Source organism: Trichosurus vulpecula, chromosome 2, assembly GCF_011100635.1.
Source record: "Trichosurus vulpecula isolate mTriVul1 chromosome 2, mTriVul1.pri, whole genome shotgun sequence".
NCBI lineage: Eukaryota > Metazoa > Chordata > Mammalia > Diprotodontia > Phalangeridae > Trichosurus > Trichosurus vulpecula.
In genome coordinates this window covers 40,986,709-41,014,542 of record NC_050574.1, presented here as the reverse complement: position 1 = coordinate 41,014,542, position 27,834 = coordinate 40,986,709, and the positions used below count along the sequence as shown (strand labels likewise).

Below are 27,834 nucleotides of genomic sequence, written 5' to 3'. Positions count from 1 at the left end.
CACCACCAGCAAGACAGGTTGGTGGGCTGCATCCTTCACTTCTCCCCAGGAGACCTCAGCACCAGTGTGATGTTGTGCTGCCCGTATCAGTGGTAGTGTAAACAGAGCCCCTGGGGGAGCTCCCAATGCTCCAGGGGCCCGAGGCCACCCACACAACCTGCCTTGGGGGAAGCTTCAGAGTCAAGCTTTGCATCTGGTCAGCAGACAGCAGTCCCAGTTCACATTGTCCTAACTGGCTGAGGCTAGGGGCAGGCCTGATGAATGTGCTTTGAGCATAGAGGGAGGCCCAGGTGTGTCACTCCCCATGGTGATAACATTTGAGAAGGGAGGAAAGGTGAGCTTCTGAGAAATAGCCAATGTTCTCTGGTAATACAGGAGAGGAAGGGCTTGGCTGGAAAGCTTTGGGGAGGTGAAAGGGTGGGCCTCTGTCCTCCCAATTCCCTGAGATTGGTAGAAATGTGGTAGAGATGGGTTTTGAGGCTGGAAATTTACAGCTTGAAAGAACTGGGGGAGGATCACAATAAATAAGTCTGTGGTGCAGGGCTGGCCAGGTCATTTCATTTTGATTGACAATGATGTCTCTGATCACTGGGGACAGAGCCATAGCAGGTGATTTCTGGGCATCAAAGTACGTAGAGACATCAGTCTTCAAGGCACAGAGTGGGATCAGTGGAGGGCACACTGCATAGAAGAGGGAGGTATCCCCTCAGGGCCCTTCCAACTCCTGGAATCTATGAACCACAGACTCTGGGGGCTGGAAAGGACCCCATCTACTCTAACTTGTACTTGGAGCACAGAACCCCTTCTCTAAGCTCCCTCTTTGCCAATGGCCATCCAGTCCATACTTGAAGACCTTCAGTAACAGGGAGCTCACTACATCCTAGGGTAGTCAATTCAACTTTTAAATAGTTCTCTGTTTTTTTCCTAAGGGAGGTTCTTTTCCTTTTATGAAAAGCAAAACTTTTTTTGTGATTCTGGACCATACTGTGGGTCTCAGTCCAATTCCCTGGCTAAATCCTCTTGTTGTGGACAGGCTACTGGAGGGGCAGGATCTGTGCCATATTTTGTATCCCTTAATACAGAGTATAGAGCCTTGTACTGAGCAAGTGGTTGATAAATGTGGGATGGAGTGAATGCAGCTGTGTGGCCCAGGGCAGCTAGAGAAGCAGCCTCTTAAGAAATGAATGCAGGTATGAAGTTACAAGAAGAGGGTCAAGGAGAGGGAGGGGCAGAATGCAGGGGACCTAGTGTGAGTCCTAGCCCTGCTTCTGGTCAGCCTCAGTTTCCTCACCAGCCAAATGAGGACAAGGCTCTTGCTGTGGGGCCAGATGACAGCAGGCATTGCTTTGTAAACTTTAAAGTTCTCGGTGTATGTAAATGCTTATCATTATTATCGTCTGATCTCTCTCTACCCAGTTTGTATTGATAGTTTCATCCCCTGGTGGACAGGGATAAAGCTTACCCTGTTAGGTGAGCTGTCAGAGTAGGTCTGACCTGGGGAAGCAGAGAGACAACAGTTAGAAATCAGCAGCAGAGCTGGGCAGTGAGCAGAGGAAGTCCACCTCACCCTCTTCCTCATTCTTGTCCTGGCCCAGGATTCTCCCCATCTTCCCAGAGGAAGAAAAAGAGGGAGAAGGAGAAGGCTGTGGGAGGGACCTGGGGATTGCAGAGTTACCACCAACCTCAGAAGGAAATGCTCCCTCAGTGTTCAGAGTCCTGGACCAGCAGCCTTAGCACTAGAGGATTGGTGTGGAGAGGTGCCTGGTTGGCCCATTTCAGATTTCTCCCACTCCATAATAGTCTCAATGTGATTCTGATGTCCCTCTAGATAGATTCCTCAGTAGCAATTTTCAGGCAAGAGGAGGAGCAGGAGGATCCCAGGACACCCACAGGAAAGCCCACCAAAGGAAGATACCCACACCCCATGTGCAGTGCCATGAACAAGGGGAAGGAATAAGGCCAAGAACATGGCTCCTGGAAACAGCTCCTGTGCTGCAGGCCTGACTTGGCCAGCTTGGGATGAATGCTTTGCTAGCCTGTGGCTTAGAGGAGTGTTAGGGTCTCTCTTCAGGTCTGGGTGGGGACACTCCCAGGTCCTTTTTGCAAGTTAGACCAGGAGGGACCTGACCCTGGGAAGACAAATGTCCCACAAGGGGGGGAATGCACAGGATTGGAAGCTGGAGGACTCTTTCAGGGCAAGGGGGCCCCCAGGAGGACTAAGTAGCAAATGGGCTGGTTAGTGCCTTTACTTACTGTGGTTGCGTGCTGAGGATTTGTGCTTTGTAAGATGATGTTTTCTGGCCCCTGAAAAAATATCAGACATGATGTGACTGAGATCTCAATCAGAGCAACTGAGCCTCCTGAGCCAGAAGGGACACTTGGAGCACAAAGACTTGTCTTTGGATCCCCTTAGATTTCATGACTCCTCCCTAGGCCTCTAGGCTCTTTCCCCCTCTGTCAGGGCTTATCTGTGAAGTACAACCACCTCACTGTTAGTTCCTTCACCCCTAGGTTCTATGATTCTACTACTCAGCCCATCTGTGCAGTCTGGATCTGCATCAGTGGCTTTTCCACTCACTTGGTATTTCACTAGGTTGTGAGTAGTAACCTATCCCCTTTCTCCCTGCAGCCCCTTCCTCTCTTTACCTCTCTGCCTTCTTGGACATCAGTCACTTTCTTTGAGGATCTGAGAAAAATGTTTCATTGTAGCGCAGATCCCAATCGGGAAGTGAACACCTACTTCCAAGAAGCAATTAGGTGTGAGGGATGGAGGAGGATGAAAGCCCAGAGAAATAGGCCCTCAACAGAATTAGTGCTGAAAAGTAGGAGTTTGTGAAAGGGAGGTAGACCAGGTCCAGAAGTGGGTACAGAAGAGCATCCTGGTCTCTCTGTCCCATTCAAGGAGACAGACTAGGAGGGAGAAAAACCAAAGGAAGCATCATTCTACCCTGTAGTCTTTCTGTACAACAGGAAATAGATGAGAGCCCCAATGAGAGCCACTCCAACCAGGACTCCAGTCACAATGCCAGTGATGGTTCCTCCAGAGAGTGAAGAGACATTACTTCTTCCTGTAGACTTTTCTGCTGTGGACAGAGAAAAGAAAAATAACCTTTAGTGCTTTTCAGGGGTCTCAAGAATGTAGTGCCTAGCCCTTGTTCTCAGTGTTTGGTGCTCAGGACATACTTAATAAATGCTTGTTGATCCATGAAACTGACTTGGCCTTTGTTCCTCAGAACCTGGATGTCCCCTTTATAAGGCCATATGGTGGGGTATTGGGCAAACATTTGGGAATACCTGAACTTTGGGAAAGCACCTCAAACACCATGCACCCACTTTCTGAACTTCTAATTTCCTCTCCACATTATGCCCACTGTCCTTCTCTCTTTCTATGATGGTGCCACCCACCACCCAGTCATCCAGGTTCAAAGTGGGAAACATCTTTGACCTTTTCTCTCCTTCAAACTCACATCTAATCAATTTCTGTGATAAAGGTCTGTGAGGACATGTCTTTTTCATTTGCATTTTCCATGCTCCATGTATTGTCATCGATGGTAATGATTACCATCTGCTACAGGATGGGCTAAGGTTTACTCATGGAAACTGGCTGACTTACTCTGTGCAAGACAAGAAATGCCAAAACTAGTCAGCTATTCTATGCAATCTGGATTTGCCTCACAGACCGTTACCCACTAGTTCTTCAGAATTAAGTTATTTAGTTTATAATTTTCGTTCTTCCCTTCACCTACAGAGACTTTATTGAATATAATTTTTTTTTGCATTGTGATCAGTGTAAGAGTTGTTTAATACTTCTCTTTATTTGCATTTGTTTGTAAGGTTTTTATGCCCTAATGCATGGCCATTTTTTGTAAGTGCCACCCACCTCTGAGAAATATGTATATTCTTTTTTATTCCTATTTGATAATCATCAGAGGTAGCTCATATCCAACTTTTATACAATTCTACTCAAGCCCTTAAGGTCTTTCTCTTCTTTGGTTGGTCATATTTGTGCAGGTCTAAAAGGGGCACATTAAGGTCCCTTACTATTGTAGTTTTATCCTGTCTCTCAACATTTGGTTAATTTTAAAAAATGTTTTTAGATGTTACGTCACTTGGTTCATATTTATCATTATATTGGTATAATAATTTGTTGTTTATGGAACCTTGCAGTAGTTTCCCTGCTTATTTTTTATTAATCAGATTCACTTTTTGCTGTTAGCTTTTCTCAGATCATGATTGCTACCATGTGTTTTTGAGTTCAGTTGGAACATAATAGATATTTCTCTAGCTCATTATTTTAACTCTGTGAATCTTTATATTTTAAGTGTCTTCCTCATGGATAACATGTCATTTGGGTTTTGCTTTTTAATCCACTTTACTCAATTCTTCTGTTTTAGAGTATGCTAATCTAATTTACATTCAGTTATAATCATTCATTGTGTATTTCCCTCCTTGTTTTCTTACATACTTTTTCCTCTCTCTGGTCACTCTCCATGCTCTAAAGAAGAGAGAAGAATGTTTGGAAGTCTTCTGTTTCATTGAAGATCCATTTCTTTCCCCTTTGGGATTTCATTCATTTGGGGGGATGTGTTACTGTTGGTTGTAAGCCTATATTTTGAAATATCATATTCCTGTATCCTCATTCCTTTATAGTGATAACTGCTTAATTTTTTTTTGTGATCATACCATAACTTTTTGGTACTTGGACACTCCCTTTTTACATGTTTCCAGCATCTTTCTTTGACTTGGAAGCTCTGGATTTTGGCTATGATATTCCTGGAATGTTTCATTGAGAATTTTTTATGAATAGGAGATTTTTTTCTATTCTCACTTTGCCTTCTGGTTCCAGTAGTTCTGGGCAGTTTTCTTTCATGATTTTCATTTTAGTAGACTGCATGCAGTGGATGTGGGGCTCAGGAAGACCTGAATTTGAATCCTGCCTCAGTTACTGACTGGCTGTGTGACTGTGGCCAAGTTACTTAATCTCTCTTGGTCTCATTTTCATTTACAAAAAACTTCCTACATCACAGGGATTTTTGTGAGAATTAAAGGAAATATATAGAATATATTGCACATCTTCAAGCATTATATAAATGCTAGCTATTGTTAATCCAGAGTCAGCTAGGTGGTGCCATAATGCGTAGAGCATAAGGCCTGGAGTCAGGGAGACTCATCTTCTTGAGTTCAAATCTGGCCTCAGACATTAACAAGCTGTGTGACCCTAGGCAAGTCATGGTCCTGTTTGCCTCAGTTTCTGCATCTGTAAAATGAGCTGGAGAAGGAAATGACCACCTTCTCCAGTATCTTGGCCAAAAAATCCCAAATGTGGTCACAAAGAGCCAGACATAACTAAAACAACTAAACAACAACAAATAATTAACTCATTCCCCAACTGGAAAGCTTTTCTTGTTGAGAAAGTTGTCCCTGTTTGGAGCCCCAAATGACTTCTTTGCTCCCCATTTGAATTTAATTTGGCCCCTCCTCATCCAGCTGAGAACTCAGTAGGAGTTATGGACCTTTGTCCCAGTCTGTCCCTTCAGAGAAGCCTGTGCTCCTCTGTCTTAAAGGCCTTTCCCCTAAAAAGTGGAGGTAATAAAGGTGTTCTCTCTCTGGGGTCCCTCTCCCAGCACTGGGAGCCTCAGGATGAGCAGGCATCCAGGTGGTTCCAGGCACCCAGGCAGCCAGACTTCTGGCTCTTGGGCAGTGGGTAGTCTGGGCTTGAGTCCTGGTAGACCCATCTGGAGAAGGAATGTCAGTAACTGTCCCCAACTCTGACAATGCTCCCCCTACCTCATGAACTTTTAAATGTCTTGGGGCAGGTGAACTTCAGGATGAGGTTTCCTGCCTCAGGAACAATAGGAAGGGGCCAGGTGCTATTCTGAGCTCTCAGTGGCCCTTCCTAATTTCACAGTATGGCCTGAGAAAGCTGGGAGGAAGAAGGAAATTACCCCCCAAATCCTGACTTCCCCCTCCCAATCACCTTTATCCCTCAAGGATTCCTGGGCTCACAGTCTCTTTAAAGGACTCTATCTAGATTTTGGGCTTGGACAATATAAGAGAAAATGAGTCAATGTCAAGCTGACACCCCTCTTCTAGCACCTTCTTTGCCCCTCCTGCCCTCAGACTTCCTAGAGTTAATTAGGAGCCTCTAAGGGGGCTCTTTGTCCTTGGCCAACCCCCTTAATGGGATGTAGGCCTTTAGGTCCAAGTCAGAATTGCAAAGAATCCCTCATCAAAAGTGAGGTAGAGTTGCTCTTCTCACCCACCTTGGCCTTGCCTGAACTGGATCTCCAGATGTTTTCTGAGGCTCATTCCCCTAGACTGGTGTTGCCATTTGTCTGGGTGGCTAGGTGCAGGGCGGCCAACATATTCTAGCTCCCCAATGAACAGCCCAGGTAGTACTCTGTGAACCCAGAAAAGAGAAGGGAAAAGCCCTTGTGTTCATTATGTCCATGGAGCCTTGGCAGCTAGGGACCTTTGAGTTCTAATGTGGTCTCTGTGACCAATTACTCAGGTCTGAGTTTGGGGGTTCTCAGCTCCTCAGGCTCAATCTTGTGGGGATGAATCATGTTCTGGATTCTCCCTGGTTCCTGGGCAAGGAAATCAGGGGAGGCCTCTCATCCCAGACAGAGGGTGGTTATTGGGGGTTACTGCATGGCCCATGGGAAGGGCAGCACTTACCATAGACTGCTAATTGTGCTCCTTCTGTTTTCATTATCTGGCCTTTGGAATCAACAACTTCCAAAATGGAGAGACCAGTGTCACTGAGGCTGAGGTTGGAGATGAACAGGGAACCATTGGGGAGCACTGTCTTCCGGATATTTCTTCTTGTCTGTACTCCAGTAAGAACACGGTAGCTAATGATCATATCGGAGGTGTCTGTTGTGTTACAGTACCAAGTATAACTGAGAGCCTTCTGTGAGAACCCCTGGATGGCCAAGGTCACATTGCCACCCACTGTCCCATAGGGAGGTTTTGGCACAATGCTGATGGGAGTACCTTGAGAAGATGTTGGCTGGATCCAGTAGCTGAGGATGGAGGCTGAGAGGGAAGGAAGGAGGTGGACGTCAACAGGGTCCCCTTGCCCTCCTTAGGGCCCAGGTCACTGTCCCCAGGGTAAAGGTCTGGGCTGCTAAGCCTGCTCCAAGTTCTGCTAGGGCCTCAGGGGTGTGTTTGAAAGGGACTCATGTGCCTGCACATCTGTCTGTCTGTCCCAGTCTCTGCAAGGGGTCTGAGATCTTCTGGCCTCAAATACGAGGAGAGTATTTCTCACTAAACCCTGGGTGCATTTTAAGGCAGACAGAGTTAACTCCTCAGTATCCTGGCAGGAAAGTGGTGTTCCAGGTAAACACAAGCTAAGAGGGGTAAGTGAGCCATCCATGGTCACACAGCTAGTAATCATCAGGGCTGGAGTCCAAACCCAGGTCTCCTATGAATGTAAATACTCCTTAGCTTCTTCAGAGATTGCTCCATTCTGGGGCTGGACATTGCCTTGTGTCTCAGGGATGTGGACTGATGGTCCTAAGCTGCTACTTCCCTCACTGTCTCTGGTTCAGGGAAGACTTCTCTGGCCAGGTCTGCAGAGACTGTGTCTGGGACAAACCCCCTGGGACTGGTGTCCTTCCTCCTGGTCCTTCTCTTGATTCACTTGTCTATACCTGGGTCAGAATCCCCCAAACTCCTCCTGCTCCCCTGGGCCCCAGCAGAGCCAATGTCTTACCTGTGATCAGGAGCCCCTTCCAGTGACTGCCACCACTGTGAGGAGCTTGTGAGAGGCTCTCCATGGGTCTGTGCTCCCCACCAGGTGTGGCCACCTCTTGCTGACCTAGGAGACAGTGGATTCCCAATCACCAATCTGTGTCTGCAGGCAGGATGGACTGCCCCTGGATGGCCCTGATTTGAGGTTTCTTCTAACTCTGAGTCTCAGCTCCTGTTATGGGTTCCTTTGATCCCCTCTTTCTTCCCAGGCTCTTCAGAGAGTCCAGTGGGCTGAATTTCCTTCCCAAGTCCCAGCTGTTACACTGTCCTGTGCTGAGGAGGAGAGCCATGACCCTAATCCAGCCTGGGATGCCCTCCTCCTGCCCTCCCCCTCACAGAGCATCTCTCTTCCTTCAAGATGCCCTTCAAACAGGACTTCTGCAGGAAGGCACCACCTTAATCTACTATTGCCCTCCCTGCCTCATGACCTTGCATTTATCTAGAGGGCCTGCTATTTCAAAAATCTGGCTAGCAGCTGTTGTGGGGGTGTAAGACCAACACAACCCCAACAACAAGCACACCACAAAAGCACAGGTTCTTTTGATCTGCTTAACTAAGGAAAGCTACATGAAGGGGTTGATAAGCTTACTTTAATTCAGCATACAAATATCATTCACTTAGTTCAGGGGAAGAGACCAGCACACTGAACTTCAGAGCAAATTACAAACAATTACAAACATCAACAGACAGACCAAATACAGATTCATAGTTACCAACATCTAGGTTCAGCCTAGGAGCTCAGAACAAGGGCTGGCCCAGAGTCATGGGCACCACCACTGCTGTGGGAAAGAGCTCCAAAGAAGAGAAAGCCAACCCCTGGTTTTATATCTTTTTCAGCATCAGGGGTGAGTCACACATGCGACTCACCCACATGACCTAGAATCGTCACAAAGAGGTGACTTAAACCCACGTGATCTAAGAGCCTCTGATGTCTCAAACCTATCACTCAAACTCATGTGTAAAACTAGGCCCTCCCCTGAGTTAGCCCCACCTTGGACCCCACCTTAGTTACCAATCCACACCCACATAGGTTTTACACCTAATAGGCATTTGGTCCTGGGGCTTAGCATCTGGTAAGGCTCAATGAAATATACTGAATTACTCCAAGGGAACAAAAGCCAAACTCTTCAAGGGCACTTGGTAAACTAAGTGTTAAGAGCCCATTTTGCTTACCAACACACCTGCCTGGGAGTCAACAAAAACCAGGTGCTAGTTCTGCCTCAGGCACATAGTTTAATACTAGGCAAGCTGCTTCCCTGCTTAGTGCCCAAGAGAACTCTCTAAGACCAGGATTTTTGGCCAATGTGCCAGCCTGCCTTGGGGAAGAGGCTGCGTCCCCCAGGAATTGCCTTTACCCAGGAAATCATAGGTCTAGGACTGCTCCCTAGTCTCTCTATACTTATTCCAAGTCCCTATATACATGTTTCCATGATAGAATACAGGTTTCTTGAGAATAGTGACTCATTTATTGTGCCTTTTATGCCCAGGCCTCATTCCAGCATCTTTGCACATAGTAGAAGCACTGTGGAAGGATGCCAGAGGGAAGGAGAGTGAAGGGAGGAGGTGAGGGGAGCAAGTAAGCGCACTACACTTTGGCGCCAGTTGGGGCTGGGTAAGGGGAGGGCTGAGTGGCGCCCCTCACTCTGCATAGGGTCTGCTGTAGGTGAAGGCGTAAGGGCATGAAGATCTCAAGCCGACTTCCCAGAAGCTCTTTAGAGTCATCGAGCCCCTTGAAAGGGATGGCTCTGACATCGTTAAATCGCAGGTAACAGCAGGTCCTACAGCAGCCCCTATCAGAACCTTGAACCGCAGCCCTTATAACAACCTTTGCAGCAGCCCTTAAGAGGAGACTTGGCGGAGCCCCTACAGTAGCTCTTCCAACAGCCCCTAGGGCAGTCTCACCGCAGCCTCGAGGACAGCCCTTATAACAATCCTTTTTGCAGCCCTTACAGCAGCGCTCACCGCAGCCTTTACAGCAGGCAGATAACAGCCCTTAACAGCAACCCTTACGGCAGGAGGAGGCGTGGTGGTCCGAAGGCGCGCCTTAGGCAACCCCTTGTGGCTGTCCGTCTTTAGTTAGTATCCTCTTTGTGCCACCTGTTTAAACGTGGCATCATCCGAGAAACTGAATGTGCCACGAAAATCTCAGCCCAACTTCTGAGAAGCCATCTAGAAGACAAGCGCGGCTACGAAGGAATAGCATCGGTACGAGTAGTCGCCTTTACAGCTGCTCGTACAAAAGGACCGACAGGAGGACTTACAGCAGCCCCTTACAGCAGCGCTTGTAACTGCCCTTAACAGCAGGGCCCCCTCAGCAACTCGACAGCAGCCCTCACAGCAGGTCTTACGCCGACTCTTATCGGTAGCTCCGACAGTAGACCCTACAGCAGAAGTCACAACTTTCCTTATAAACAGTCCCTACAGCAGCCCTTAGAGGAGGAGGTGGCGTCGTGGTCTGAAAGGGCACCTTTGAGAAACTTCTTTTGGTTGTCCGTCTTTAATTAGTGTCCTCTGGGTGTCACTTTACAGCAGCCAGACAGTAGGACTTATAAGAGCCCTGACTGCAGCCCCTGCAGCAGGTGAAACGACTGCTCTTAAGAGTAGCCCCCACAGCAGGACTGGTAACTTCCCTTAACAATCGTCTCTACAGCATCCCTTATAACAACCCTTACGGCAGTCTAACATCAGCCCTTCCTGCAGCTCGGCACCAGCCCTTAACAACAGGAAGGGACGTTGCGGTCTGAAAGGGCGTCATTGAGAAACTTCTATTGGCTGTCCATCTTTAGTTAGTGTTGTTTTGTGTGTCACCTTACAGCAGCCCTTAGAACAGCCCCTACCGAAGCCCTTACAGCAGGTCTTACAACGACTCTTATCAGTAGCTCTGACCCTACAGCAGAACTGACGACTTCCCTTAACAACAGTTCTTACAGCAGCTCTTAGAGGAGGGGGTGGCGTCGTGGTCTGAAAAAGAGCCTTTGAGAAACTTCTTTTGTTTGTCTGTCTTTAGTGTCCTGTGACCTTACAGCAGAACCTACGGCTGCTAGTACAAAAGCCCTGAACGGTAGCTCGTACAGTAGCCCCTGCAGGAGGACTTACAACTTCCCTTTACAACCGTCCCTGCAACAGCCGTTAGAACAAGCCTTAGAGCAGCCACCACGGAAGTCCCTAAAGCAGCCCTTACAGCAGCCTAGACAGCAGCACTTACTGGAGCCCTGCAGCAGCCCTCACAGCAGGAAATGACGTCGTCATCTGTAGGGACTCCTCATGCAGGGATTTTTGCCTGTCAGTAGGAGTCACCTATTTAAATGGAACATCACCCAGAGAACCGAATGCCATGAAAATCTCAACGCGACTTCCTGGAAGCCATGTAGAATCCTAGGGCCGCTCTAAAGGCATCGCGTAGGTATGTGCAGTCGCCTTTGCAGCAGCATTTAGAGCAGACCTCACAGCAGCCTTGACAGCAGCCCTTAGAGGAGGAGGAGGCGTCCGGGTCTGAAAGGGCGCCTTTGAGAAACTGCCTTTGGCTGTCTGTCTTCAATAACTGTCCTCTGGGTGTCACCTTCCAGCAGCTGGGCAGCAGCCCTTACACAGCCCCGACAGCAGCTCCTACGACGACCCGGAACAGTAGCTTGGATAGTAGCCCCTTCAGCAGGACTTATAATTTCCCTTACCAATATTCCCTACAGCAGCCCTTGCTCTAGACCTTGTCACAACCCTTACAGCAGCCACTACAGCAGCTGGTGCAACAGTCTTTAAGGGCAGCCAGTAGAGCAGTCCTTACAAGAACCCTTAGCGCAGCCATTACACCAGCCCCGACAGTAGTCTTTACACTAGGGGGTGGCGCCGTGGTCTGAAAGAGCGCCTTTGAGAAACCTCTTTTGGTTGTCATTCTTTGGTTAGTGTCCTCTTTGTGTCTGTCGTCTTATGGCAGCCCCTCTAGCAGCCCTTAAAAGCAACCCTTACAGCACGAGGCAGCGGCGTGGTCTGAAGAGGTCCCCCTATAAAACACCTTTTGCCGACCATCTTTAGTTAGTGTCCTGTGTGTTTCACAGTCCTTAGAGCAGTCCTTAGAACAGCTCCTACCGCAGCACCTACAGCTGGTACAACCACTCTTAAAAATAGGTTCTACAGTAGTCCATACAGCAGGACTTATAACTTCCGTTAACAAATGTCCCTACAGCATCCCTTATAACAACGCTTACAACAGCCGGACAGTGGCCTGGACAGTAGCGGAACATCAGCACTTCCTGGAGCTCCGCACCAGCCCTTTACAGCAGGAAGTGGCGTCGTAGTCTGAAAGGGCGCCTTTGAGAAACTTCTTTTGGCTTTTCATCTTTAGTTAGTGTTTTCTTTGTGACACCTTAGAGCAGCCCTTAGAACAGCCTCCACCGCAGCCCTTAAAACAGGTCTTACAACGACTCTTATCAGTAGCTCCGACAGTAGACCCTAAAGCAGAACTTACAACTTCCCTTAACAACAGCCCCTACAGCAGCACTTACGACAGCGCTTATGACAAAGGTCCCGGCAGCACCTGCAGCAGCCGTTAGAGGAGAATGCCATAAGGTGACACACAGGGGACTATAATTAAAGACAGACGGCCAAAAGAAGGTTCTCAAAGGCTCCCTTTTAGACCACGATGCCCCCTCCTCCTCCTGTCAGGGCTGCTGTAACGGCTCTCGGGGCTGCTGTGAGGGTTGTTATGAGGGCTGTTGTAAGGGCTGCCATGGATGGCTGCTGTAAGGTGACACGGAGATGGCACTAACTGAAGCTGGATACAGCATCACCTACAGCAGCGCTAGAGGCGTAGTGGTCTGAAAGGGTGCCTTTGAGAAACTTCTTTTGGCTCTCCGTCTTTAATTAGCGTCCTCTGTGTGTTACCTTACAGCAGCCCCTACAGCAGCTGGAATAACTGCCCTTAACAGTAGCCCCTACAGCAGGACTTATGACTTCCCTTAACAACCGTAGCTACAGCATCCTTTACAACAACAAGCCTTACAGCAGCCTGACTGCAGCCCGGGCGGTAGCGGAACATCAGCACTTCTGCATCTCTGCACCAGCCCTTAACAGCAGGAAGTGGCGTCGCGATCTGAAAGGGCGCCTTTGAGAAACTTCTTTTGGCTGTCCATCTTTAGTTAGTGTTTTCTGTGTGTCACCTTACAGCAGCCCATAGAATAGCCCGTACCGAAGCCCTTACAGAAGGTTTTGCACCGACTCTTGAAAGTAGCTCCGACAGTAGACCCTACGGCAGAACTGACGACTTCCCTTAACAACAGTCCCTACAGTAACCTTTACAGCAGAGCTTATAACAACAGTCGCGGCAGCAACCTCAGCTCTCACAGGAAGAGGTGGCGTCGTGGTCTGAAACGGAGGCTTTGTGAAACTTCTTTTGGCTGTCCGTCTTCATTTAGGGTGCTCTGCGTGTCACCTTAGAGCAATTCGACAGCAGCCCTTAAAAAAGCCTTCACGGCAGGTCCTGCAGAAGCTGGAACAACCGCCCTTATGAATAGGTCCCACAGTAGTCCCTACGGCAGGACTTATAACTTCCCTTAACAACCGTCCGTACAGCATCCCTTACAGCAATCCTTACAGCGGCCTGGAAAGGAGCCCAACATCAACACTTCCCGCAGCTCAGCACCAGCCCTTTACAGCAGGAAGTGGCGTTGCGGTCTGAAAGGGGGCCTCAAAGAAACTTCTTTTGCCTTTCCATCTTTAGTTAGTGTCCTTTGTGTTTCACCTTAGAGCAGCCCTTAGAACAACTCCTCCCTAGTCCCTACGGCAGGACTTATAACTTCCCTTAACCTTACAGCAGGTCTCACACCAACTCTTATCAGTAGCTCCTACAGCCCGACTTACAACTTCCCTTACCAACAGTCCCTCAGGCAACCCTTTGGGCAGACCTTATCCCAACCCTTACAGCAGCCTCCACAGCACCCACACAGCAGCCCTGAAATCAACACTTACTGGAACCCCGCCGCAGCCCTTACAGCCGCAAGCGAAGACGAAATCTGAAGGGGCCCCCTTAGGCAGACACTTTTGGCTGTCTATATGAGTCACCTATTTAAATGTGACATCGCCCTGAGAAATGAAATGCCAAGAAATTCTCACACCAACTTCTAAGAAGTAATTTACAATAGGAACGCCGCTCTAAAGGATTGGCGTGGTATGTGTATTCGCCTTTCTGGTAGCCTTTAGAGCAGCCTCTACAAAAGCCCCTTACAGCAGCCTTAAGAGCAGCCTTTACACGAGGAGGTGGCATTGTGTTCTAAATGGTGGCCTTAGAGAAACTTCTTCTGGCTGTCCATATTTAGTTAGTGTCCTCTGTGTGTTGCCTTACAGCAGCCCTTATAAACACCCTTAGTGCAGTCCCGAAAGCATCCCCTTAGAGCAGCCCTTCTAAGAACCCTTACTGCAGCCCTAACGGCAGCCCTAAGACGAGGAGGTGGCGTCGTGGTCTGAAAGGCGGCCGTTGAGAAACTTCTTTTGGTTGTCTACCTTCAGTTAGTGTCCTCTATGTGTCACCTTACAGCAGCTCTCATAACAGCCCTCATCGCAGCCCCCACAGCATCTGGAACAGCAACCCTTAACAACGCGCTTCCTGCAGCTCCGCACCAGCCCTTTACAGCAGGAAGTGGCGTCGTAGTCTGAAAGGGCGCCTTTGAGAAACTTCTTTTGGCTTTTCATCTTTAGTTAGTGTTTTCTTTGTGACACCTTAGAGCAGCCCTTAGAACAGCCTCCACCGCAGCCCTTAAAACAGGTCTTACAACGACTCTTATCAGTAGCTCCGACAGTAGACCCTAAAGCAGAACTTACAACTTCCCTTAACAACAGCCCCTACAGCAGCACTTACGACAGCGCTTATGACAAAGGTCCCGGCAGCACCTGCAGCAGCCGTTAGAGGAGAATGCCATAAGGTGACACACAGGGGACTATAATTAAAGACAGACGGCCAAAAGAAGGTTCTCAAAGGCTCCCTTTTAGACCACGATGCCCCCTCCTCCTCCTGTCAGGGCTGCTGTAACGGCTCTCGGGGCTGCTGTGAGGGTTGTTATGAGGGCTGTTGTAAGGGCTGCCATGGATGGCTGCTGTAAGGTGACACGGAGATGGCACTAACTGAAGCTGGATACAGCATCACCTACAGCAGCGCTAGAGGCGTAGTGGTCTGAAAGGGTGCCTTTGAGAAACTTCTTTTGGCTCTCCGTCTTTAATTAGCGTCCTCTGTGTGTTACCTTACAGCAGCCCCTACAGCAGCTGGAATAACTGCCCTTAACAGTAGCCCCTACAGCAGGACTTATGACTTCCCTTAACAACCGTAGCTACAGCATCCTTTACAACAACAAGCCTTACAGCAGCCTGACTGCAGCCCGGGCGGTAGCGGAACATCAGCACTTCTGCATCTCTGCACCAGCCCTTAACAGCAGGAAGTGGCGTCGCGATCTGAAAGGGCGCCTTTGAGAAACTTCTTTTGGCTGTCCATCTTTAGTTAGTGTTTTCTGTGTGTCACCTTACAGCAGCCCATAGAATAGCCCGTACCGAAGCCCTTACAGAAGGTTTTGCACCGACTCTTGAAAGTAGCTCCGACAGTAGACCCTACGGCAGAACTGACGACTTCCCTTAACAACAGTCCCTACAGTAACCTTTACAGCAGAGCTTATAACAACAGTCGCGGCAGCAACCTCAGCTCTCACAGGAAGAGGTGGCGTCGTGGTCTGAAACGGAGGCTTTGTGAAACTTCTTTTGGCTGTCCGTCTTCATTTAGGGTGCTCTGCGTGTCACCTTAGAGCAATTCGACAGCAGCCCTTAAAAAAGCCTTCACGGCAGGTCCTGCAGAAGCTGGAACAACCGCCCTTATGAATAGGTCCCACAGTAGTCCCTACGGCAGGACTTATAACTTCCCTTAACAACAGTCCGTACAGCATCCCTTACAGCAACCCTTACAGCGGCCTGGAAAGGAGCCCAACATCAACACTTCCCGCAGCTCAGCACCAGCCCTTTACAGCAGGAAGTGGCGTTGCGGTCTGAAAGGGGGCCTCAAAGAAACTTCTTTTGCCTTTCCATCTTTAGTTAGTGTCCTTTGTGTGTCACCTTACAGAAACCCCTCTAGCAGCCCATAAAGGTAACTCTTATAGTGTGATGTGGTATCGTGGTCTGAAGGCGCGCCTTATACAACACCCTGTGCTCCCCATCTTTAGTTAGTGTCCTCTGTGTTTCACCTTGGAGCAGCCCTTAGAACAACTCCTACTCTAGCCCTTACAGCAGGTCTCACGCGGACTCTTAAATGTGCTCCTGCAGCCCGACTTACAACTTCCCTTACCAACAATCCCTCAGGCAACCCTTTGGGCAGAACTTATCCCAACCCTTACAGCAGCCTCCACAGCACCCACACAGCAGCCCTGATATCAACACTTACTGGAACCCCGCCGCAGCCCTTACAGCCGCAAGTGAAGACGAGATCTGAAGGGGCCCCCTTAGGCAGACACTTTTGGCTTTCTATATGAGTCACCTATTTAAATGTGACATCGCCCTGAGAAACAAAATGCCAAGAAATTCTCACACCAACTTCTAAGAAGTCATTTAGAATAGGAGCCCCGCTCTAAAGGGTTGGCGTGGTATGTCCCTTTCCGGTAGCCTTTAGAGTAGCCTCTACAAGAGCCCCTTACAGCAGCCCTAAGAGCAGCCTTTACACGAGGAGGTGGCATCGTGTTCTAAATGGTGGTCTTAGAGAAATTTCTTCTGACTGTCGATCCGTAGTTAGTGTCCTCCGTGTGACGCCTTACAGCAGCTATTAAAAGGGCCTTTACGGCAGCCCCTACAGCAGCTAGAACAACCACCCTTAATAGTAGGTCCTACCGTAGCCCCTACAGCAGGACTTATAACTTCCCTTAACCACTGTCCCCACAGCATCCCTTACAACAACCCTTACAGCAGCCGGACAGCAGCCGGACAGCAGCACTTCCTGCAGCTCCGCACCAGCCCTTTACTGCAGGAAGTGGCGTTGAGGTCTGAAAGCGTGCCTTTGAGAAACTTCTTTTGACTGTCCATCTTAGCCCCTCTAGCAGCCCATAAAGGTAACTCTTACAGCGTGATGTGGCAGCGTGGTTTGAAAGAGCGCCTTATGCAACGCCCTCTGCTCCCCATCTTTAGTTAGTGTCCTCTGCGTTTCTCCTCAGGGCAGCCCTTGGAACAGCTCCTACCGCAGCCCTTACAGCAGGTCTTACACCGACTCTTATCAGTAACTCTGACAGTAGACCTTCCAGCCCGACTGACAACTTCCCTTACCAACAGGCCCTAAGGCAACCCTTGCGGCAGACCTTATCCCAACCCTTACAGCAGCTCCCACAGCACCCGGAAAGCAGGGGTGATATCGGCACTTACTGGAGCCCGGCAGCAGTCCTTACAGCAGCAAGCGAAGACGTGATCTGAAGGGGCCCCTGCAGCAGGCATTTTTGGCTGTCTATATGAGTCACCTATTTAAATGTGACATCGTCACGAGAAACGAAATGCCAATACATTCTCACACCAACTTCTAAGAAGTCATTTAGAATCCGAGCGCCCTCTAAAGGGTTGGCGTAGGTATGTGTATTCACCTTTACAGTAGCTTTTAGAGCAGCCCTCACAGCAGCCCTTTAAGTAGCCTTTACACAACGAGGTGGCATCGTAGTCTACATGGTGGCCTTAGAGAAACTTCTTCTGACTGTCCATTTGTAGGTAGTGTCCTCTGTGTGTCGCCTTACAGCAGCCCTTAGAACAGCCCCTACGGCAGTCCTTAGAGCAGCCCTTACACGAGGTGGTGTCATCGGGGTCTGAAAGGGCGCCTTTGAGAAACTTCTTTTGGCTCTCCATCTTCAGCACCTGACAGCGGAGGACAGCAGCCCTTCCAGCGACTCCTAGAGCAGCGCTTACAGCAGCCCCTATAAGACCCCTAACAACAGCCTTCACAGCAGCCCCAGACCACCCCTTACTGTAGCCCTTAAAGGAGGAGGTGGCTCGTGGTCTGAAGGGCGACTTTGAGAAACTTATTTTGACTGTCCACCTTCAGTTACTGTTCTCTATTTGTCACCTTAGAGCAGGCAGACGGCAACCATAGAGCAGCCGCCACAGAAACCCTTACAACTTCGCTAACAGCAGCCCTCACAGCAGTCCTTGTAGAAGACCTTCAAACAACCCTTAGGGCAGCTCCTGCTGCCAACACTGCCCCCCCCCAACAGCACCTGGGGGGTGGGGTCGTGCTCTGAAAGGACCCCTTTGAAAAAAATCCTTTTGGCTGTCCATCTTTAGTTGGTGTCCTCTTTGTGTCACTTTATAGCAGCCGTCACGAGAACCCTTCAGCAACCCCTCTAACAGCCCTTCAAAGCAACCCTTACAGCATCAGGTGGCGGTGTGGTCCGAAGGGGGAGCCTTATGCAACACATTTTGCTGCCCATCTTCAATTAGTGTCCTCTGCGTGTCGATGTACGGCAGCTCTTACAGCAACCCTTAAGGCAGCCCTATTAAGAAGCCTCACAGCAGCCCCAGAGCAGCTGTTACAACAACCTGACAGCAGTCCTTACCACCGCCCTTATAAGAGCCCTAAGAGCAGCCTTCACAGCAGCCCCAGACCACTTCTTACTGCAGCCCTTATAGAAGGTGGTGCAGGGTTTTAAGGGTACCTTTGAGAAACTTCTTTTGGCTATCCACCATCAGTTAGTGTCCTCTGTCACCTTAAAGCAGCCGAACAGCACTCCTTAAAGCAGCCCATACAGCAGTCCCCCTAGAAGCCATTACCGCAGCGCCTACAGAAGCCAGTAAAGCAGCCCCTTTCACAAAAACCCTTATAAGAACCCTTACAGCATACATGACAAGAGGAGGTGGCATGTGTTGTGTAGGGGAGCCTTTGAGAAACTTCTTTTGGCTGTCCATCTTCAGTTAGTGTCCTCTGCGTGTCTCCTTACAGCAGCCCTCCTAAGAATCCTTACAGGAGCCCCTGAGCAGCCCTTACAACAGCCCGACAACAGCCCTTATAGAAGCCCCTAAAGTAGCCCTTACATCAGCCTTTAGAGGAAGAGGTGACAGCGTGATCGCCTTAGAGAAACTTCTTTTGGCTTTGCATCTTTACTTAGTTTCCTCCGTGTGTCACTTTAGAGCATCGTGACAGCAGCCCTTACTGCAAGCCCTAAGTCAGCCCTTCTAAGAACCCTTACCACAGCCCCTACAGAAGCCCTTAAAGCAGCCTCTTTCACAGAAGCCCTTACAAGAACCCTTATAGCATCCCTGACAAGAGCCCTTACACCAGGAGGTGGTCCGTGTTGTGAAGGGGAGCCTTTGAGGCTCCCCTTTTGGCTGTCCACCTTCAGTTAGTGTCCTCTGTTTGTCACTTGACAGCAGGCAACCAGCAGCCCTTACAGTAGCCCCTACAGCAGCAGTTATAAGATCCCTTACAGCAGCCTTCACAGCAGGCGGAGACCCTAAGGGGCCCCTTAGGCAGGCACTTTTGGCTGTCAATATGTGCCACCTATTTAAATGTGAGGTCATCGACAGAAGTGAAATGCCAAGACAATCTCACACCAGCTTCTTAGGAGTCATTAGAATCGGAGCGCCACTCTAAACCGTTGGGGTCGGTATGTGTATTCGCCTTTCCGGTAGCCTTTAGAGCAGCCCCCGCCAGAGACCCTTGCAGCCCTTATACGACAAGGTGGCATCGTGGTCTGAAAGGGCGCCCTTGGGAAACTTCTTTTGGCTGTCCATCTTCCGTTAATGTCCTCTGTTTGTCACCTGACAGCAACCGGACAGCAGCCCTTACAGCAGCACTTGGATCAGCAGCCCCAGATCACTCCTTACTGCAGCCCTTAAAGGAGGAGATGGCTCGTGGTTTGAAGGGCGACTTTGAGAAACTTCTCTTGGCTGTCCACTTCAGTTACTGCCCTCTGTTTGTCACCTTAGAGCAGCCGAACAGCAAGCCTTACAGCAGCCCCTACAGCAGCCCTTACAACTCCCACAAAAGCAGCCTTTACAGCAGTCGGTAGCAGACCTTCAAACAACCCTTAGGGCAGCCCCTGCTGCCGCGCTATCAGCAGCCAATAGACTGGGAGGTGGCGACGTGGTCTGAAAGGGCCCTTTTGACAAACCTCTTTTGGCTGTCCATCTCTAGTTACTGTCCTCTGTGTGTCACCTTGCAGCAGCCCTCATAAGAAACCCTGAGCAGCCTCTCTAGCAGCCCTTCAAAGCAACCCTTACAGCACCAGGCGGCTTGTGTTCTGAAGGGGTGCTTTATGCAACACATTTTGCTGCCCATCTCTAGTTACTGTCCTCTGTGTGTTACCTTGCAACAGCCCTCATGAGAACCCTCGCAGCAGCCCTTACATCAGCCCTTAGAGGAAGCGGTGGCATCGTGACCCGAATGGTGGCCTTAGCTAAACTTCTTTTGGCTTTACATCTTTAGATATTTGCCTTCTCCTGTCACCTTAGAGCAGGGTGACAGCAGCCCTCACAGCCGCCCCTATGGAAACCCTTCTAGGAACACTTTACACAGCCCCTTCAGAAGCCGCTAAAGCACCACCTTTCACAGAAGCCATTATAAGAACCCTTACAGCATCCCTGACAAACCCTTACACGAGGACGTGGCACGTGTTCGGAAGGGGTGCCTTTGAGAAACTTCTTTTGGCTGTCCACCTTCGGTTAGTGTTCTCTTCGTGTCTCCTTACAGAACCCCTCATAAGAACCTTTACAGCAGCCCTTACAACAGCCTGACGGCAGCCCTTATAGCAGTCCCTAAAACAGCCCTTACCTCAGCCCTAAGAGGAAGAGGTGGCATCGTGGTCTAAATGGTCACTTTAGAGAAATTTCTTTCGGCTGCCCATCTTTAGTTATTGTCCTCTGTGTGTCACCTTACAGCAGCCCCCATAGCAGCCCTTATCGCAGCCGCTACAGCAGCTCTTACAACTACTAACAGTAGCTTGGACACTTGCCCCTTGAGCAGGACTTATAAGTTCCCTTACCAACAGTCCCTATCGCAGCCCTGTTGGTAGATGTTATTACAACCCTTACAGTAGCCCAGACAGCAGCCGGAGGGCAGCCCAACCTCAGCACTTACTAGACTTCCGCAGCAGCCTTTAAGAACAGGATATGAAGACTTGGTCTGAAGGGATCCTTAGGTAGGCACTCTTGGCTGTCAATATGTGCCACCTATTTGAAAGTGACGTCATCGAGAGAAGTGAAATGTCAAGACAATCTCACACCAACTTCTTCGAAGTCATTTAGAATCGGAGCGCCGCTCTAAAGGGTTGGTGTGGCAAGTGTATTCGACTTTCCAGTAGTTTTTTGAGCAGCCCCGACAAGAGCCCCTTTCAGCAGCCCTTAGAGCAGCCCTTACTAGAGGAGGTGGCATCGTGGTCTGAAAGGGCGCCCTTGAGAAACTTCTTTTGGATGTCCTTCTTCAGTTAGTGTCCTCTCTGTGTCACCTTACAGCAGCAGCCCCCATAGCAGCCCTTACCGCAGGCCCTACAACAGCCCTTACAACGACGGTAACAGTAGCTTGGACACTAGTGCCGTGAGCAGGACTTGTAACTTCCCTTACCAGCATTCCCTATCGCAGCCCTGTTGGCACAACCCTTTATCACAACCCTTCCAGCAGCCCCGACAGCAGCGCTTACCGCAGCCCTTACAACTCCTCTAAAAGCAGCCCATACAGGAGTCCTTGTAGCAGACCTCAAAACAACCCTTAGGGCAGCCCCTACTGCAGCAAAAACAGCAGCCAATAGAATGGGATGTGGCGTCATGATCTGAAAGGGCGCCTTTGAGAAACCTCTTTTGGCTGTCCATCCTTAGTTAGTGTCCTCTGTGTGTCACTTTACGACAGACCTCGTAAGAACCTTTCAGCAGCCCCCTGGCAGCCCTTAAACCAAACCTTACAGCAATCTTTACAGGAGACCTTATAGCAACCCTTACAGCCGCTCAGGGAGCAACCGGACAGCAATACTTAACAGGAGGGCGGCAACAGCCCTTAAGAGTAGGAAGTAAAGTTGTGGTCTGAAGGTGACCTTTATACAGGGACTTTTGGCTGTCACTATTTAGTTAGTATGCTGTAGGAGTCACCTGTTGAAATGTGACATCACCAAGGGAACTGAAAAAGCACGAAAATCCCAACCCGACTTCCTGGAAGTCATTACAATCCGAGTCCCGCTCTGAAGGGATAGCTTCGGTATATGCAGTCGCCTTTACAGCAGCCTTCAGAGCAGCGGTCACAGCAGCCCGGTCAGAGCCCTTACATGAGAAGGTGGCGCCGTGGTCTGAAATGGAGCCTTCGAGAAACTTCTTTTGGCTGTCCATCTTTAGTTAGTGTCCTCCATGTGTCACCTTACAGCAGCCCTTAAAACAGCCCTTATAGCAGCCCCTACGACAGCTGGTACAACCGCCCTTAACAGTGGATCCAACAGAAGCCGCTACAGCAGGACTTAGGACTTCCTTTAACAACCGTCCTTACAGCGGCCCTCCTGGCAGCCCTGGTAATAACCCTTACAGTAGCCCCTACAGGAGCTCCTAAGGCAGCCCTCACACCTGCCCTTAACAGCAGCCTGACAGCAGCGCGACAGCAGCCCCACATCAGCACATTTGGATCCCCGAAGCTGCCCTTAACAGCAGAAAGTGACCTCACGGTCTGAAGGGCGTCACCTGCAGGGACTTTTGCCAGTCAACATGAGTCCCCCATTTAAGTGCGACATCTTGGAAAGAACCGAATGCCATCAAAATCCTAACCTCAGAAGTCATTTAAAATTCGAGTGCCCCTCCAAAGAGATCGTGTCGATATGTGCAATGGCCTTTACGGTAGCCTTTAGAGGAGGTGGTGGCGTCATTGTATGAACGGTCGCCTTGGAGACACTTCTTTTGCTGTCCATCTTTAGTGACCGTCTTCTGTGTGTCACCCAACAATAGCCCTTAGAACAGCACTTACAACAGCCCTCACAGCAGCCTGATAGCAGCCCTTATCAGAACCTTTACAACAGCGGGGGGAAGCCCGACTGAAGCTCGACAACACCTCTTACAGTAGCCCCTGCAGCAGCCTCTCTTTCCTCTTCCATCTGTGTGTTTCCTGATCTCTCTAGGAAGCTCAGGTCTATTTCCCAAGGCCTTTGTCCATTGATCTGAGGGAGGATCAGGTGCCTTTAGATCCACTGTGGGTCACCTGCTTTCAGAGGCTTCTCTGAGAGGTCTGATGTTGGACAGAGGGAATGCCTTTCTCCCTCTCCCTGGGGGAAACTGATCAAGAGGGTAATAGGACAGAGCAATTTGTGTCCTGCTAGTGCCACCTGGAGGACCTAACGAGAATGACAGCAAGGGACTGATTCTTGGGTCCAGGTCCCCAAAGTATGATTAGTGTCTGATCACAGATGGGCAGATATTGGCTTTCATCCTCACCTACCAATGCTTTGAGTTCATTTGGGGCCTGCCTGATATCCTTTGTTCTGCTCTAGACTAAGTCCAGGAACCCCATTCAGTCCTGACCATCAGGCTATTCTAGAGCAGAACTGATCTCCAGGGACACCTAACTCCACAAAGATGGGTTATTTTTGGCCTGTGAAACCAACAGAAACCACAGGGGCCTATTTCATATCCTCAAGGTCATGATTTGTTCTTGATCCCCGGATGGGACTATGTCCTTTCCTGGTATTGGCTGTCATTGTTGATTCTGAGATTCTGAGAACCCACTTTCCCTTTGATACAGAAACACCACCAAATTCAGAGACTGGAGAGAAAGCCAATTAGATTAGATTTTAGCCTATTAAGCTGGCATGAGCTGCACCAGGGGAGAGTGGATTCCCAGTCCCCATGGGGAGTCTGCAGGCAATGCTTGCTTGAAGCCTCCTTTAACTCTGGATCCCTGGGATTCCCTGGAGCTGACCCTTGTGTTCTTCATTGTCTGGAGGAGCTGAGGCCCATGCTCACTAATGACCCTTCTCAGTCACCTGTGCCAGCCAACAGCCAAGCTCTCTGGCTGGGGTTGCTGGTGGTTCTCGTGAAGGTTCTTGGAAGGAAAGTTGCATGTTCCTTAAGCTACTCTTTGGGATAGTATCTCCCCCAAAACCTGAGAGTCTGGATGCCCAAGGAACTGCCCTCCTGAGAGAGGCTTCCCAGCCCCTATTAGGTCAGGATGGCACAGAGGCTGTTAGGCACCAATTTGGGTGGAATTGGGGCCCCCAGCACAATGCTTGGGACAGAGTAAGTGCTTAAGAAATGTTTGTTGTTGATTGAACTACAAGCTAAGCAGGAGTCAATGCTTTGTGATGAGACAACCCCCGCAAATTAATCTGATCTTGCTTCAATGCTTAAGTTTCTTAGTGTGGAAACATGCCTCCACTGATGCAGATTTCCAGCCCTCTGTATTCCTTGTCAGACTGTCTGGGCATTCCTGTGACTAGGTGATCTGTCATCTGTCTTTCCTTTGCTAAGCATCTCTGATTTAGCTGGGATGGTCCTCACACAAGAGATACACAGTCTGTCCCTAGGGCCATAATCTCAGTCTTTCCCATCTGTTAGACCCTTTTGGTAGATATTTTGCTGGTATGCCCATATAGGAAACTGGGTCACCTCCTTATGGCTTCATGAAATGTTTGTGAATCAACAGATGGATGATTCCTAGATCCTTCCTCCCACAATGTCCTCTTCCCAGGATCTGAGTGACAGAAAGACAGCTGGGGATGACCAGCAGGGCTGTCCCCTGATGCTGACTCCTGCCTCTCACCCTGTAGCCATTGAATATATCCTGACACAGACAGAAGCCTAAGACAATTTCAAGAATGCCACCATGGAAGAAAGCTCTGGATATTCTGGGTTGTCATCTGTCCCCCAACAGACCACAGAACTTCAAAGCCAGAAATCCCACCCCCCACAGGCCTGTTGGATTCTTTGCCCACTCAAACATTCCTGGCAAATTGTCATCCAGACTCTGCTAGAAGATTCTCAGTGTTGGGAAGGTCACTATCTTTTGAGGCAACCCTCAGTGACTGGGGGCACTTGGCTGTGCAGTGGATAGAATTTTCGAGTTGGAGATTAGGAAGGCCTAAGTTTGAATCCTGCCTCAGCTACTTATTAGCTGTGTGTCTCTGGCCAAGTCACTCAATTTCCTTCAGTCTCATTTTTCTTATTTATAAAAACAGCACCTACTTCACAGGGTCTTTGTGAGAATCATATGAAATATGACATCCAGAGTACTTTTCACACCTTCAGAGAGTATATAAATGCTAGCTATTGTTAATCCAGGAGCAGCTAGGTGGCACAGTGGATAGAATGCCAGGCCCAGAGTCAGGAAGACTCATCTTCCTGAGCTCAAATCTGGCCCAAGATTCTTACTAGCTTTGTGACTCTAAGCAAGTTACTTTACCTTGTTTGCCTAAGTTTCCTCATCTGTAAAATGAACTGGAGAAGGAAAAGGCCAAGAAAACCTTAAATGAGGTCATGAAGAGTCAGACGCGACTGAAATGACTCGACAGCAAAAAACAAGAAGAGGGGAACTCTGAGCTTATTTGGATAAAGGCCTCTGGCCAGGCTAGGGGTGCATGGAATCTCTAGTCAAATGTCAAGCAGAGATACTCTTGGCCCTACCTGACCTGGACTGCTAGATGTTCTCTAGGGCTAATCACCCCTAGACTCTCCTGGTGCTGCCAGCTGTCTGGGTGGTCAGGTACAGAGGGCCCAAGACAATCTAGCTCATGAGGAAACATCAAAACAGGTCCTCCGTGAACTCAGCAGGGAAACGGGAGATGTACTTATCTCCCCTCTGTCCTAGTGTCCTCAGCAACTAGGGACACATGAGTTCTAATGTGCTCTCTGTGATCAATAACCCAGGTCTGAGTTTGGGAGTTCTCATCTTCTTGGGCTCCTTCCTATTGAGGGGCTCATGTTTTAGATTCTCCCTGGTCCTGAAGTAAGGAACTTAGGGGAGGCCTCTCATCCCAGACAGAGGATGGTTATTGGCCCACGTGAAGGGCAGCACTTACCATAGACTGCTAATTGTGCTCCTTCTGTTTCAATTATCTGGCCTCTGGCATCATCAGTTTCCACAATGTAGAGGTCAGTGTCACTGAAGCTGAGGTTGGAGGTGAGCAGGGAACCATTCCGGATATCTGTTCTTGTCTGCCCTTCAATAAGAACACAGTAACTAATGATAATGTTGGAGGCCTCTGTTGTGTTTCTGTACCAAGTATAGCTGGGAGCCTGCTTTGAGAACCCCAGGATGGTCAAGGTCATATTGCTGCCCATTGTTCCAAGGGGAAGTTTTGGCACAACATTGATGGGAACACCTTGAGTAGATGTTGGGTGGATGCAGCAGCTGAGGATGGTGGCTGAAAGGGGAGGAAGGAGGCAGAGGTCAGCAGGGTCTCCCTTCCCTCCTGAGGGGCCAGATCACTGCCCCAGGGTAAAGATTTGGGCTGCTAAGCCTGCTCCAGAGTCTGCTGGAGGTTCATGGTGGGTGTTTGGAGGGGATTCATGTGCTTACACATCAACATATCTGTCCCAGTCTCTGAAGAGGATCTGAGAGTTTATAACACATTTTAAGCTCCCTCCATTGACTTGATTCAGAAAGGGCATGCCAGTGTGGTGGGCAAGACATTGAAAGGAGAAATGAGTTAATAAGGTGTTGTGGTTAAGGATAGAAATATGTCTTAGGCTTGGATAGAACCTTAGGTGTCACCAAATTAAACTCTCTGAATCTACAGATGAGGAAAGTGAGGCCCATATAACATAACAGATAAAACCAGTATTAAATAGGAAATAGCAAAGGCAGCATTTGAAACTAGATCTTCTGGCCCAAACCCAGAAAGAACACTTTCTGCTAAACCATGGGTGCATTTTAAGGCTGACAGAGTTTGGCTCCCAAATAGCTTTGCAAGGAAGATGGCATTCCAGGTAAATACAAGGTAAGAGGAGTACATGACCTGTCCATGGTAAACATTAAAGCTGGGGTTTGCACCCAGGTCTCCTCTGACTGTTAAGACTCCCTAAGTCTTTTCAGAGATTACACAGAATTGTGGCTGGATGTTGCCCTCAGTCTCAGGAAGCTGCTACTTCCCCCTCTGCCTCTGGCTCAGGGAAGACCTCCCCTGGCCAGGTCTGTAGAGACTGTCTCTGGGACAGACCCACTGGTACTGGTCTCTTGCCTCCTGTTCCTTATGTCTTTGTCTGGGCTAGAATCACCCAAGCTTCCTCTCTTCCCCTAGGCTCCAGCAGAGCTGGTATCTCACCTGTGAGCAGGAGCCCCTTCCAGGGGATGCCCCCTCTGTGGGGAGCTTGTGAGGGGCTCTCCATTGGTCTCTGCTGTCCGCTGTGTGTGACCACTTGACTCTCCTGGCCAGGAATCTCTGCCTTCCCCTCCTGAGCTGTGTCTTCTCTGTACAGAACCTAAGTGCAGACCCTGGAGGTATCCCTGCTGGTGTCCAGACTAAGGCTGTCTCTTCATGCAGTCCAGAGCTGTGTCTGCTCTGTCTCCTTCTCCTTCATTAGGGGACTGAGGTCTCTCTCTTTAGGGCTGGAGCTCTTCTACCTGCCAGGATCACATGGGCCCTATAGGGCATTGAACTTTGACTCTGACCATCTCCGCACATTCCAACTGAGGGTGGTTGGAAAAATGATTCATTGTTTTTTCCTTCCCCTGCTTTTTGGGCCTCTGGCTAGCACTTTACTTCTGGGCAGCTGGGTGCTTCCTCATACAAGTGATTCACAAGTCAAAGACACAAGTCTTTCCCTAGGGCCATAATATCACAGTCTTTCCAGTTTATTACATTCCTCTGGGTTTCTGCTTGGCTGGTATAGCCAGCTAGGACCCTGGGCCAATTTTCCGTGACTTCATGAGGTCCTCAGGTTGCAGGTGGGGATGTTCACAGTCCTGTGAGGGAGATGATTAATTTCCTCCATTCTTTTCATACCCCTATGGAGTCCTGTATCCAGCCATAGACTTCACATTATGATGTATAAAAAGTGCCAGAGACATAATTTCTGGGTCATTAATAATTCTATTAATTATGCTAGTGAGTAATTAATGAAAGGATGGTCATTTGGCCATTTCTCCTAAATCAAAGACCCCTCGTGGAACACATTCAATGTTTATATACC

The 27,834-nt window shown here is 49.2% G+C and overlaps 1 protein-coding gene across 1 annotated transcript; it reads right to left on the bottom strand.

Moving 5' to 3' along the window:
• Positions 1–2,943: 2,943 nt before the first annotated feature.
• Positions 2,944–25,786, bottom strand: LOC118836365 (carcinoembryonic antigen-related cell adhesion molecule 4-like). The gene is made up of 4 exons (XM_036743681.1): positions 25,722–25,786; positions 7,718–7,822; positions 6,679–7,038; positions 2,944–3,083 (listed from the first exon to the last, which is right to left on the bottom strand). Exons 2-4 carry the CDS (start codon positions 7,779–7,781, stop codon positions 2,944–2,946), a joined length of 564 nt encoding a protein of 187 aa, XP_036599576.1. The 5' UTR covers positions 7,782–7,822; positions 25,722–25,786.
• Positions 25,787–27,834: the final 2,048 nt, after the last annotated feature.

What these genes read in the sequence shown, in the direction of transcription:
- LOC118836365 (XM_036743681.1), bottom strand. Translation starts at nt 7,781, where the DNA reads ATGGAGAGCCTCTCACAAGCTCCTCACAGTGGTGGCAGTCACTGGAAG. An exon ending in GAAGGGGCTCCTGATCACAG is followed by an intron (nt 7,039 to 7,717) that starts GTAAGACATTGG and finishes CTTCCCTCTCAG; the next exon opens with CCTCCATCCTCAGCTACTGG. An exon ending in AGCACAATTAGCAGTCTATG is followed by an intron (nt 3,084 to 6,678) that starts GTAAGTGCTGCC and finishes CTCTGTCCACAG; the next exon opens with CAGAAAAGTCTACAGGAAGA.